The sequence below is a fragment of the Chelon labrosus genome (genome assembly GCF_963514085.1).
Source record: "Chelon labrosus genome assembly, chromosome: 3".
NCBI lineage: Eukaryota > Metazoa > Chordata > Actinopteri > Mugiliformes > Mugilidae > Chelon > Chelon labrosus.
Genome location: NC_140339.1, coordinates 13,259,597 through 13,273,840, shown reverse-complemented (window position 1 = coordinate 13,273,840; position 14,244 = coordinate 13,259,597). Strand labels below are relative to the sequence as shown.

Sequence of the window (14,244 nt, the reverse complement as noted above, 5' to 3'; positions counted from 1 at the left end):
TAGCCTTTTTGTTGTCCAGTCAGGCCTCTGTCATGAATTACAAACACCCTCCAGTAGAAAGGACAGGCTCACTGTCGTTCTTCCAACATGGCAGCGTTCCCCAGTCCGAATCCTTTTGGGCCGAAATTTTTGGCATAACAAACTGATGGGAAAATCAGAAAACAAGACTGAGTTAATGATAAGCTGTAGAGAATATGTCTGTGAAGAGTCTAAATCATCATGATTTTCTGTCTGTTAATGGGTCATTAGAGAGCTATTAAGCCAGTCTGAGTAACATCCGCAAATTCAGGTGAGTATTGAGTCGTTACAGACCTTAGTGATGTGATTTTCAAGTGTGTACCACCCACAGATGTTCCAGATACAACCCAAACTCCCCTGCCGTCATTTAGAATTCATTTTATCAATTTGTTTCATTAAACTTATATTGTATGGCTTCAATAACAATCCAATCCAACCCAGAGCCTAAAACCTCCCAGGGGAAGCACTTAGGTGACAATGACAAGGTCAGCTTGAGGCTGGCTGGTAGAGAGACATAACATGACAGCAGTAGGACATGAATGAGTAGTTGTGAACTTTTTTTACGTTCTTTTAGAGTTTCTTCTAATCTCTGCATGTTAGTCTGCTGTATTTCCTTATTGTGACCAAAAGTTGCAGTCAAGCTGTACTGAAGGCAGTGACAGAAAGATCCGCACTAGCACTGAAGCCTGTACAGTATGCGTGTGTATATATATATGTGTGTGTGTGTGTGTGTGTGTGTGTATACCTTTACAGTACAGCTCTCCATCCTTGTCAGTCACTGTGGTCGACTCCAGGCTTTTACCGCACAGGGCGCAGCGGAAACAGGTTTTATGCCAGGGCTAAACACACACGCAAAGTTAATAAACAGTTAAAGTCGCTGCAAACTTTACTGCACAACTTCACACTGCACACTGTCTCAAAGGTCAAATACAAGCTGAATTCTGCAAAACAAAATCGATGCTTGGTTTATGACAAAAAGATAATGATTCAAATACCTTTATCTGACTTCATAATACAAGGAATAGTGCATTCTCAGACCAGTGCAAGTGTGTCGAAACAAGCCAAACTGAAAACCACCAGTGTTCTAGGAAGCATGATCCTTACCTTCCCTGCTCCCATCACCTTCTCGGCTGCGTATACTGCCTTTGAGCAGCGAGGACAGCGGTCTGAACCTCCAAACTTCTGGGAAAACTTACTGGCGTTGGAGTTTGAAGAGGATGGTGGTGGTTTAGAGCTAGAACGAAAACATCTCTCTGGTCACTGTAGTTTATCTTTCTTACTTTTTTCCCAATAGTTCAGTAATTTCACTTCTGTCAGTCGCCAACACAGTATAGGACATGTGCATGTAAAATAAAAATCTGTTTGTGAAATGACCCTTTATTAAAAGCCCAGACTTGGCTGACTCTGGCTGCAGGGCACACATACTTGTGAGTCTGCACGTCCACATCCTGTCCAGGAGGATCAGAGCTCAGAGCTCCAGCTCCTTGTCCATATCCGTAGCCTTTTGGACCATATTTCTTGCCGTAACAGGACTTGCAGTAAATCTCAGACTCGTGCGCAGCAACCGTGGTGCTGTCCAGTCCTTTTCTGCAGCTCACTATGAGAAAGACACATTATTTTACACATAATACTGAACTTTCAGTTTTCAGTTTGTGAATGTCGTCCAGATTATGGTACATCCAAAAACAAAACAAAAAACAAGTTGAAACAAGGGCATTGGACTTCAAAGGTTTCTTTTTGTTTTCAGGAATGTCATGGTGGAGTAGTGGGCGTTATGTAAAGCTGCCACCTAGCCGGTTTTATCAGTCAGCAGTGGCATTACACACAGTCAGATGTCTTGTGTTTCTATTTGTAGGAGGAGAGGGAAGTGTGAGGTGAATGTTCGAGAAAAGATGAACACTTAGCAAATGGATGAGCTTATCTCAGAGACCTTTCAGAGCTCCCACTTGAACATAGCCAGCAGTCCCCAGACTCACGTCCAACCAACTGGACAGTTTGTGTTTGAGAACATTAAACAAGTACGAGGTAGTCACTGTGTTGTTTCTCGTGGAGTCATGAGTCTCTGAATTATAATTATGATTAAAACTATCGCGAGAGATCTGTTTCAGAGGTCCTTTGGACTCTGTAAAGATCATGAGGAGAGCTGACTAATAGATAGAACGAAAAGAAAAAGATGGAAAGAAATAAAAAAAGAAAACACAAGGAAAGAAAAAACAGGATAAGAAAGAAAAAGACAGATAATAGAGACAGGAAAGAGAAGATCAGATAAAAGTAAGAAAGAAAAGAAAGAAAAATCAGAATAAAGAAATATGAAAACAAAAAACAGTGAGGGAAGAAAGAAAGCAAGAAATAAACTAATGCAAAGTCATGAAAGAGAAAAAAAAGATGCAAAATTCAAGTAGGAAAGAGGAAGTAGGAAGGAAGTAAAGAAACTATGTCAAGAAAGTAAAACAGCGGGAAAAAAACGGATGCATAGAGACAGAAGTGAAAGAAGGTCATTGAGGTCATTGAGACACAGAGAAATGGAGGGTTAGTAGATAATAGCTCTGATCTTGATCATCCACCATGACTCTCCGCCATGTTGAACCAGTGAACTAGAACTAAGCGGACTGCTCACTGCAGATGAAGCAGGTCTTATGGAAGCTCCTCCCGTTACACTGGATCTCCTCTGCATGGTACACCGTCTTCTCACAGGCCGAACACTTGGCACCTCCTCCCCAGTTTGGCATCTCAGAGAAACCACAATAAACTATTATTTCCACTGAAATGTTAAGATTCTTTTACCAATTACAGGGTCACACAATTCAGCACAAGGTGACACTGAAGATCTATGCATTTTCGATTTGCAATTACATGAATCCTAGAAGAAAAAGCAGATTTCCTACATTTGAGGAGCTGGAACAAAAGATTTTTATTTTATAAAAAGTATTGTAGACACATTGTAGATCAGCTAATTGATTAATCACTGTATCATTTCAGTGCCATCTATCTACAGATAATTATATAAGCTAGAAACAGGTCACTTTCCACTTAATAAATGAGAAAGCAATTCATAATATTTGAATTTGTTGTTCAGTAAATCCAGTAATTAACTGTCTCGATTTGTCAGAGCAGAAAAAAAGTGGAAATGTAATGTGAATAAAATTATACCTTTTTGTCCTTTTTGGTTTTTACACTCAAGTTTTAATCCAGATTTAAACCCTGTCTGGGTGCACACCAATATCTTTCAGGATGTCACAACAAGACTTTTTAAATTAGCAAATTAAAGAGTCAATAAAAACAATCCCATGCTCATCCTAAATCTAACCGCCTCTCCGCACTGTCTTAAGATGTGAAAAGTGATATTTCTGCCTTTTTTAATGTAGAGTCTTGTTGTTAAAATTGAGTTTTGAGCTAAACAAACGCTTACACCGAGTTAGAGATTTCCCTCTCAGTCCTGATGGTTTTGTGTCACTTTAATTCATCTGATTTGTCCCCAAACGACCGCTTTGAGGCTGCGCTCCACTCTTATCAGAGGTCGCTCATCACCTCACAGGACTGGTATGCGTTTTTCCAGGAGTAGTGGCTTTACTGAGGCATTGGACAGACAAAAGCCAGACTGCGTCTCCATCAAACTCTACTGGAAATTTCTAGAAATCTACACTAACCAGAAATCTTGTGGCATTTAGGTGAAAGATCAAATTCAAATAAGCTGCACTACGTCTGAGCTGTAATTGGACTCTCAATTGCAAACAGGAAACTTTAATGCAATGGGGCCTTACCTTGAATCCAAGCCTGAGTGCTTCAGTTCCTGATGTGGCAGCGAATGCTCCTGGTCGGTTTATATACGGTCCATCTTACCATCACCACAGTCCACTGGTGACGCCTCAATGAAACTATCCTCCTAAAATAACTTGTGACAGAGCAGAGCCCTCTGACCCTTCATCACAGGCTGAAAGAGGCCTGAACATCAGCCACTCAGACGTTTGTTGTGGACTAGAAACAAAAGTCAGACCGACAGCTGCAGGCAGCGAAGCATCGACACATGTTAGAGGATTATAAACATAAATCACAGTCGGAATTTAAAGCACAACTGACCATCCACCAGTCATGCTCATTAAAATCATTCATGGATTCAGAGATCTTACAATTAAAGGGAAGAGACCCTGTTTATTTCATATTTTATAATGTAGTCTAATTAAAAAAAAAGGACTACCTGAATCAATATCCACATCTCTGATTTGGGAGACAAACTTAGTGAAATTGAAGGGAATTGAGTCTAATTATAGGGTTAGAAAAACAGTGACGCTTAACTGTGATTAAGCAAATAGTGCAAGCCTCCTATTGGATAATTACTGCATGGGTGATTATCTTTCAGCTGGCAACAAGTTATTTAACCCCAACAGATGCAAAGAGTAGCTTCTCATTTTTTTAAAAGATGCTACTCTGCTTGAGAAGGGCAAATCACTGGCATGAAAAAAAATATTGATCAGAAGGCTTTGCGCAGTGGTAAGACTCTCCCATCATCAATACAAGATCGTGGTGAAAAATTAATGCAACACTGGATGGAAATAAATCTTGTGACATTGCAGAAGCTTATTGAAACAATGCCACAGCAAATGTGTGCTGTAAGCAAAGCTAAAGGCAGTCCAACGAAATATTAGAATGTATGACCTTTTTTTTTTTTGGTGGCGACTTCAGGCAATGGTGTGTGTGTGTGTCCTCCTGTGTGTCCTCCTGTGTGTCCTCCTGTGTGTACTCATTGTCATAGGTGACTGTGTTGGAAATTTGAGACTGGTAGATGTTAGTCATTGTTTATTGTGGTAGCCATGATAGATTAAAGGGTTCTCCTCAGTCATGCATCTGTTGCCGTAGTTACATTGTCACTGTAGCATTGCTTACATATAAAATGTGGTAAAAGTAACAAAAATAACGAAAGGTAATGAAAGTAACAAAAATATCTACAAGTAACTGAAAGAAACAAAAGTAACAAAAAGTAACTTAAACTAAAAGTAACTTAAAGTAACAAAGGTAACGGAAAGAAACAAAAGTAACAGAAAGAAACAAAAGTATCTAACGAAAGTAATGAAAAGTAATGAACGTAACAAAATGTAATGAAAAGAAAGGTAACGAAAGTAACGAAAAGTAAAAAGGTAAAAGAACAGTAAAAGTAACAAAGGTAAAGAAGTAAGATGCCTTGCTCAGAGGCTCTTCAACCTTGCATGTAGGAGGATGCAGCCAATCACCCTAACAGTGCAAAAGATGACTGAAAAGAAAGATGTGAAAGATATGAATATCAGCCTCTGTCATTACAAATTTCTGGTAGTCATAAATACCTCTGCGAGGAATTACTTAATTCTACAACCAATCAGTCATTTAGTTGTTAACAAATTCAACACCATGGCACCCAAACGATTTGATTGGACCAGCAGATCTATGTAGGACCGTAATCAGTTCCCAGTGGAGTGACTCCAGGCCAGGGGCATTTATCAGAACCAAGTACTTTTGATTTGCGTACTTGGTTGTTCACACTTGACAAATTTGATTCTGAAGCACAGACTCTTAATCCCTTAACGCCTGAATTGATTTTTCAATTATATAAAGAAATTAATTATTCGCGTTTTTGCTTACCACTCCGACTGGTCCTACGAGAAACTAGTGCTTGCAAAAGATTCCTAGGAATTTTTTGAATGTGCACAAACCGACATTGGAGTATTACATGCGTTATTTTGGCTGCAGTCTGAGCGGAAGCAGTGCATCGCGAATTCGCAACACTAGGCGTGAAGGGACTGGAGGCACAGTCTGCGACTGAAACAGCAGCACACTTGATACTACTTGGTATATCTGGCTCTATCAAGCTCACAAAAGTGCGCAATGCATTCTCGATAAAATATGCAGGGCAAGTAAATATCTGGGTATTTGGACTGTACCTGGTCAGATGGCTCTTTAAATTGAAACAGTACTTTGGCAGTGACTGGTGTTTCACAACAAGTACAGACAAGAATGCATACCCCAACTTTCTGGCTCAAAACATTTGAGGGTGGGGAAGTTGGTCTGGTTTCCAGGCTAAAACTATAAAATGTTTTGATAAACAGATAAGAATAACTGTTAGTTGTAAACTTTAGTATACGAAAATGAGAAGAAAAAAAAAAGAAATGAGCTGATGTTCTTACAAAAACATTAAATTTTATTTAGCATTTTACATTAAGCAGGACATCAGAGACAAAGGTAATTCCCTTTATAAATTAAACTGATCAAAATGTCTAATTTATATTGTATCACAAATATTAAGATATTTTTAACAATTTCTTTAAAGAGAAAACAGGTAACATGTACATATGTGCAAAAGTGATCTCGTTAGGTTTTTACTATAGCACTGATCTGACTTTTACTACTGTACTACAGAAATTAAATCATTCACATTAGCAGAAAATAAAAAGTAAATCAAGTCTCCCACAAGAAATGAATGCAAATATATATATATATATAGGAAAACAGTTTCCCGCCAGCTTCACAGTGAGCATGACAATAGTGTTCATGAGTTATTGGTGAACTGTAAATTCCACTCTTTATCTGCAGCTGTTTTAGAGCTGGTTGTGATAAGAATCAGGACAATGTGAAATGTTCAGAGGTAACAAGCACTATGAAATGCAAAAGAGACTAAACAGAAAATAAAAGACACCCGCCCACAACACATACACTCAGACACACATAATACACTCAGACGTGAGGGGTTCTCCTTTTAGGAGTCCTCAGTGGTGACGTCCAGCTTCCTCTGAGGGATGTAAACAGTTTTGGCAGCCGTGTGTCCACCAGTTGTTACCACGGTAGCGAGAGGCGAGAGGGGGACCGGCGTGTGAAAGAAGCTGTGCTGGGGGAGTCCGGTCCCTTTCGGGGTGGTCATCAGTGGCTGGACAACAAACAGAGAGTTCAGTTAAACTGTTGCAGTCCGACCAGATAATGAGGAAAAAAGTAAATCTGTTGATCTGTACACACAAGCCTCACTGTGAGTGCCCAGAAAAGTTCTCCCAGCTAACCTGTGATCCAAGTTCCTAATTGAAAAAAACCTCAGCACTTAAAACTTATTTGTGGTTAGACAGTGTGGCTGCTTGTAATTTTTCACCAGGGGAACATTGTGGTTATTGACTCATAATAACTGATGTCAGCCTTAAATATACTGCAGCAGTTTAGAAGTGGAAATATTTTCTCATGATTTGATTAAATTCCTTGGTGTCACAACTGTTGATTCTTGATTTAATAAAAGAGAAGTAGTACTTCAATTTAGCTCTTACTCCTGTTTACTGTGTGCCACTGACTCTCTCGTGTATGGAAATAAAAAGCCAGAACCCCCAGAGCCACAGAGCCCATTATACTGTACACTTCAAAAACTGTCTAAATGCAGTGGGGTTTACCTGCTGCACACTGATCAGGGTGACTGGATGCATAGAAGCTGTGTGCTGGACAGGAACGGGGGATAAAGGTTTGATGAAAACCATGCCTCTCTGCTGCAGGGACACGGGGCTCGGCATGGTGTTGCAGCCCTCTGGAGTCTGAGGGGTGGCGAATGCATTTACGGGGCTGGAGCCCGAGATCAGACCCAGGTTCTGCAGGGTGAAGTTCAGGATGGCAGGACTGGGACTGTGGAGGCGTTGGGCCTGCTGGGTGGTGTGCGGAGAGGCGGCGGCAGCGGGTCTGTGAACACGGACGCTGGTGGGTGTAATCTCCTGAGCTGGTGTAGGTCTGGACCCTGATGAGAGAGAGGAAAACAATCCAATCCCGATTTTTGTAAGTAAAATAATTCTTGAAATATATGAGAGAGAAAAACCACTGTTCATGCCTAAAGATAAATGTTATGAAGCATAATTTATTCTCTGGTTTTATGTTACAAGGTGTGGAGATTTAATATGCTTCTCTCTTTCATGTCCTTGTAAGCTGAACATTTGTGGGTTTTGGGCTGTTGCTCAGGCAAAACATGCAGTTTAAAAACACCACACCGGCTTCCAAGCAACCAGAAAGGTAATGACAAGGCATCAAACCGCATTTTGTCTCCTTTCATTAAATATTTACCTGCGGTTGGCGTTTGGTAGATGTTGTAAGTGGGAGTTGAGGCCTTGGTGTTTTCTCCTCCTGAACCTTGAACTTCTGGACAGCCGATGAGGGACTGGTGGGAGATTGGGATCAGGTATCCTGCAGGTACTAAAGTCTGGATGAGACAAGCAAAACAAATGTCTTAGAAACCCCTTCTAACCTCACTGAGTTCTGATGTTAGCAGCCTGTTAGTGTGTTTACCTCAGTGTGAAGGTGTCCAGGCGTGAGGGGAACGGCTCTGACCGGTGTCAATCCCGCTTCACTGTCAGAGTTTGCCGTCTTGTCTTCTCTGTCCAGGAAGCTCTCCAAGCTCTGCTCTACAGTCTGACTGGCTCCAGCACCACCCGGGGTGTTGACAAACTCCGGGTCCAGGTGGAGGGCGCGAGGCGAGGGCCGGTTGGTGAGAAGACTGCCACGACGGGCCTTGAGGCGGGCCTGCAGGATCTCACACAGCTTTGGAGAGGCGTCCTACAGCAGATCAAATGACACAGGGGCTCAGAGAGGGTTGGAAATACCGAATGGATAACGTAAGATCTGTCTCATTAAGTAAATGATGCTCTCATTTGTTATAGCAGTGTCCAGTTAATTATTTCAGTGTCAGTTTTCATTAAACATTTATCAGTATGTCATGAAAAATATCTCAATATGACGTTTTTTCTTTTCTTTTCTCTTTACCTTTGGATTGGGGTCGGACCTCTTGGCTTTGGAGGGGCTGCTCTCTGAGGCTGAATCTTCACGCTGCCGTTTGAGCGCCAAGGGACTGGCATCACCACCCTTGGACTGCAGGTGGCCCTTAGCTACCGATTGGCCCGTTGGGCTTTGCCCGGTCTTATCCTCAAATGTCATAGAACGCACAGCAAGGCTAGATGGCTGTGGCTTGGCCAGAGGGTTCGGCCTGAGGGAGGAAGGGTGTAAATATACTGCGTAGGGCCCATTACCCCGCTGCTGATGTAACAGGACAGGGATCAGGGGTGAACACTGCGTAGGGACGTAGGCGACAGAGCCCGTGGGCTGTGCTGCCAGCGGGGTGGTGTGGACAGTAGTGTTGACTCTAGGCTCATTGGTTGGGGTTAGTGATGGTGCCTGAGGTGGTTCCATTAAACTAGAAGTGGCTGGCTGTAACCTCACAGCAGTCGTGTCCACCTCCACAGCAGCAGCAGGTTTTGGATCTTCAGCTCCAGTCCTGCAACAGAAGCATGACTTTAATATAACACTCTAGAGATCTGTTGGGATCAGTCCAGTAGCAGTATTTTATCAACTAGTAGACAAACACACTAAATTTAATTTAGCAAAGTGTAAACAGTTTAGGATGAGTTCAAACTTACATTGACTCCTGGTCAAGTTGAATCTTGCAAATAGCTGCAAGTTGGGCCATTTTGTTTGAGAAGTCATTATTAGTTGAATCATCTGATGACAAGAGGAAAAAACATGTAGTCATTATCTATAAATACATGTACAAAGAATAAGATTGTGTGAGGAAATGTTGTCTGTACTTACTGTGGACACTTTTTAAGGGACTGCTAGGGGCGGAGTTGATCTTTCGTCGGTCCTCCTGAATGCTCTTGGCGAGCTTTATGAGGGAGGGGTGCCTTGTGAAGCTGCGTTTGGCCCCAGGTGATGAAAAGAGGTTTTTTGCACAGTTTTCTACCGATGAACGGGACTCCAGCACACATTTCTTTTTGGATGGGACTTCGGATGTGGAGTTCTCCAGGTCTGAAACAAGAGTTGGGTTTTTATGAGACGATCATTTCAAACACCATCAGCAGCAGTTCCTTGTAACTTTGTATCACTAGGAAAGAGTTCCTTTACCTTTTGTAACTTGTGGAAATTCTTGTGGGCCGACCCATTCAAAGGCCGGTTTCCTCCCCCTCTCCTCGGTCACGTGGACTTTTTCAATGAGCTTCAGGCTTCGCAGCACATTAGCTATATCATACAGCCGCCGCACCTTGGCTGCAAACACATGAGCAATAAGCAGGATTATCCATCTATCATTAGAGACACAGAACAATAGCCTACAACTTTATTAGACGTTATAACTCAAGATTTTTCATGCCTACGGTAACATTAAATAAGCACGAAAGGCCTGGAGTCCAGTAACTGGGCATGTATAATGTGGCTTTTAATCGTGCTGTGTTAAGAGTTTAATATTTTTACTCACTCTTGAACTTGTTCTTGTCTTGATCTGTAACCTGGTCCTCTCCAATCAGGATCTTGGCAGCCACGTCCAGACAGACCACACGAGGATTAGACACCAGAAAGAGCATGACGAACTTCTGGCTCATCACCCGCAGAGATTTATCCTTCCTGCTGTTAACAGAGGCTGGACGCAACAAACGGGAGGTCAGGAAATGGAAACTTTGTATTAATATGAATTATTAAAATGCAATTTCCCCTATTTCGGGGACATTCAAAGGGCAGTCTTAGTTTTTTGGAGGGTCAAATTGGAATTAAATATTTAATAAACCAAATTGAAAGGCAGAGTCCACTTTTGTAAGATGCAAACTTGGTATGAAAAAAGATCAATATACAAAACTCTCTAGCTTCTCACCTGCTTTGAATTCTACTCCTGGAAGCTCCACAAAGAAGAGCTCTTTCTGTCCCTGCTCTCTGTTCTCCAAATCCACCACCACCTCGTTCTCCTTCTCCTCCGTGTCAAAGTCAAACTCCTTGTCCAGGAGACGCTGCCGCATCTGCTGGATCTGCTGCATCTGCTGGGCGTACCGGTGCTCCTCGCCCACCTGCTTCAAAATGGCCAGCGTCTGGGGCAGTTTGGTCCGACCGTGCCAGGTGTAGCGGTTCTTTGCCGAGCGGCTCACCATGTGAAGGCTTTCCAGCACGTTCATGATGTCGTAGATGCGCCGGCGCTCCACATCTATGCAGACAAGAAGAAAAACACATTAAACAACTGGCCGTGGAATAATAAATGAACTGCAATCACATTTTTGTGAATGAGATTCACTGAATTTGATCCCAAACTGAGCTGATTAACTCAAATATCACGTAATGGATTCTGTTTTTTGGGATTGAAGCAGAAGACATACTGAGCTCCGTGGCCACATCATCAAGGCAGATGTCGTTGTTGAGGGCTGGGTTTGGATAATCTGGGTATCGGGCGAGGAATTTGTGGCAGAGCAATCCCAGACTCTTCTCTTTTCTGCTGATCATTTTCTCTGACTCGTCTCCATTTTCAGAGTCCTAGAGAGAAATAAGAAGAACATTCGTTTAATTACCCTAACTTTTCAGAAGACGCATATTGTGTTATCGCTAGGAAAGTACTTATACCTGTGACGGGTCAAGAGCATCCCGCACGTCATTGTCCATGCACAGTTCCTTCTCTCGGTTCCTGATCTCTGGACTAGCAGCGCTGATGAGCATTTTAAGGTTGGAGGTGGGAGTCCAGGGATCGACGGACCCAGCTTCTCTTCCTTTTTTGGGGGTAGTGAGTGGACCCATGGTCAGTCGTTCCTCCGCTGAGACGCCACACGAGCCACTTAGATTCTCTTGAGTATTCACCAGAACATGGGGTGCTACAAAACCACCATCCTAGTCCGCAAAAGGAGAGGACAAATTAAGATACAAGCCAGATCATCCGTACACAAGTAGGACTTGACACAAATCTTCGTAGACACGTTTGCGACACATTATTTACTGACCTTTGAATGAGATTTCTGGTTCATATTTTGATAATCAAGAGTTGTACTTGACATTTTCCACCCTGGCACAAGAGTTTATAAAGATCAGCTAATATAGATATACATGATGTTTTTGAAAGAATCAAGGGAAGTTATCCATCAAAAAACTTCTCCTACGTAATTATACGGTATTTATGTTTATATAAAGAGGTTTTGTTCATCATTTTAACTTCAAATTTAAGCAAAATATTATTAAAAAGACAGCCTTACCGCTTTTTGAATGCAACGGATATCATCAGTCTATTTGAAACAACGCAACAAATTTACAATAAAATAATATTGATTTTCAATTTCGATCTCTGGCGCAGTGTTAATTAAAAAAATGTTGTTTTAAAACGAATCAAAACACCAGATTGATATTGGCGGTAACTGACGTGCGCTTCATCGAATCGCCGGCTCCAACGGCCGCAGCGGTGCCGCCCTTTTTATTCACAAGCAGCCAATGGGAGCGCGGCGCGAGCCGGCGAACAGGAAGTGAAGAGTGTCCCGCGCAGGTAAACAGTTTTTGAAATCCTTGGCGCGGAACATGTACAAGGTAGCGGCAGCTTGTCTTTAAACATATGTTTGCGGCAAACACCAAATCTTCACTGAATTGACGAATTAAACGTTTTGCTTTGTGTTAATATAACCAAAGTTTAAAAGCGAATGTCTTACCACAGTGAAGACTTGTTGTCACGTAACGAGGCTAAGATACGAGCGCCCACCGCCCCAATAAGATAACACAGTAAAACCGGATAATCCAGATATTTTATAGCCACCGGCTGCTCTACTTTTAGAGAAATAGCAACGACACCAGCTAATAAATGAATCCGTTTACATGCAATGAGGTGGCGGTTACCCAGCGACACCAAAGCAACGGCTTCAGTTCAACGAAACGTCTTAATTTGGTTCGTTTTCAAAATAAGACATAGTCAGACGTTAGCAAAACAAAATTAAACTGACTTACCCAAACATGAGAAACAATCCCTGCTCAGAGGAAACTTCCCATCTTCGGTGTAATGTGTTGTTGAGTCCAAGCACGAACTATAACGATCTTTATTCACACAGTATTACAGCTTTCTACGCATAAAAGTGGCAAAAACTTATTTCGAGTAGTAGAATAAAAACTGTCCGCGGGTTTAAGGATTCTCTCTTCCGCTGCTACTAAGCCTCTTGGTCAACTTTAGTACAGTTGTGAAAACTTTGCCCAGTTGTGTGGGGGTGACTACATCCAGCATTTTGCCCGCCTTATGTGAGCATGCGCACTCGGTTACCCCAACACTGACATCACGCTTCCTCCCTCAGAGGGGGTAGGCGGGGCCTACCGTCACATAATGTACATGTGGCCTTTAAGTAAGAAGCCTGAGTGCAATTAACATTTCCAAACCCGATCTGTACAAAATCCTCATGTGTTTTATTGTAGTCTCTGAGCTTTTTAAAATCTTAATCCAATTATATTAATAATACTGACATAGTATTACTACAAGTGCATGGCCAGATTAGTTTCTTAGAGGGGTCAGGAGCAAAAATTTGCTGTTCAGGATTTTGTATACCACAGCAAATATTTTCAATAGTCTCTTAACATAACATGAATAAATGAAATTAAAGGTTTTGCCGCAACCTCTACATCCTGTTCTATTCACTACTGTGAACACTTTACATTCCTTGCCTCTTTTTTTTAACGTCCACGCAAAAGCTTTCTGTTTAAATGCAGACTTTTTATATATTCTTGTACATTCTGTTGTGTTTCTTATTTTCTTACTCTGTTCGTTGTATCAAATACCAAGACAGATTGTATGTACGAGGTCCATGTACTTTTTGTTATTTCAAGTTTGGTGGTTTGGTTTCTTGGTCAAGGTCAAAACGGACCATGGACACTTAGGGACAACATTCAGATGTAATGTTTTTATGCAAGACACATCTAAAAAAAAAAAAAAAAAAAAAATGTGCTGAACATGTGCTGTCGTAATGATGTACACCCACAGACTGTATAAAATACACTGTGTTCACTGCTCTCACAGGCATAAGTGTTGCAGTTAAAGCAGATGAAGGCTACTTATTGTCGAAATCAAGTCATTAGAAAGAAATCTGAGCCGAATATGAACTTTTTCGTTGTCATTTTTGATGACAGGATAAAATAAAGGTTTCTGTCTTCTTTTTTTTCTTCAGTTTCTCACCTTGAAATACCAAAAAATGTAGGTAGAAAATGTAGAAAATTATTAATATTATTATTTAGATTTATTTATACATATCTTGCATGTGTAACAAACCAAACAGGTGGTAAATGAGGTTACAACTGTGCCTGTATTCATTATTGTACTCTTCATAAACTAAACAGCCTCTGACATTAAAAACCTGTGCATGACCTGCAGGGGGCGTGGCTTCCCCTCTGCCAACATAACAGCCGCACGGATCTGTCCGTAAGATATTAACCTAGCGTATTCCCACGCAGAAACAGATTATATTTTTTCCGCAGTAGTGACAACTG

At 41.6% G+C, this 14,244-nt stretch overlaps 2 protein-coding genes across 2 annotated transcripts; both read right to left on the bottom strand.

Moving 5' to 3' along the window:
• Positions 1–68: 68 nt before the first annotated feature.
• On the bottom strand, positions 69–3,354 carry csrp3 (cysteine and glycine-rich protein 3 (cardiac LIM protein); the record flags this gene model as incomplete). Its single annotated transcript, XM_084541838.1, has 5 exons — positions 2,636–3,354; positions 1,444–1,615; positions 1,123–1,252; positions 764–857; positions 69–142 (listed from the first exon to the last, which is right to left on the bottom strand). Exons 1-5 carry the CDS (start codon positions 2,745–2,747, stop codon positions 69–71), a joined length of 582 nt encoding a protein of 193 aa, XP_084397964.1. The 5' UTR covers positions 2,748–3,354.
• Positions 3,355–6,268: 2,914 nt separating this feature from the next.
• e2f8 (E2F transcription factor 8) lies at positions 6,269–13,216 on the bottom strand. Its single transcript, XM_084575060.1, has 13 exons — positions 12,724–13,216; positions 11,368–11,628; positions 11,127–11,280; positions 10,634–10,957; positions 10,244–10,405; positions 9,895–10,035; positions 9,583–9,798; positions 9,411–9,492; positions 8,761–9,268; positions 8,287–8,553; positions 8,065–8,200; positions 7,410–7,744; positions 6,269–6,907 (listed from the first exon to the last, which is right to left on the bottom strand). Exons 2-13 carry the CDS (start codon positions 11,536–11,538, stop codon positions 6,740–6,742), a joined length of 2,664 nt encoding a protein of 887 aa, XP_084431186.1. The 5' UTR covers positions 11,539–11,628; positions 12,724–13,216; the 3' UTR covers positions 6,269–6,739.
• Positions 13,217–14,244: the final 1,028 nt, after the last annotated feature.

Coding starts and splice junctions, on each gene's coding strand:
- e2f8 (XM_084575060.1), bottom strand. CDS start 11,538: ATGGGTCCACTCACTACCCCCAAAAAAGGAAGAGAAGCTGGGTCCGTC. Junction 11,281..11,367: donor ATGCTCTTGACCCGTCACAG/GTATAAGTACTT, acceptor ATTTCTCTCTAG/GACTCTGAAAATGGAGACGA. Junction 8,201..8,286: donor CTGGACACCTTCACACTGAG/GTAAACACACTA, acceptor TGTCTCATCCAG/ACTTTAGTACCTGCAGGATA.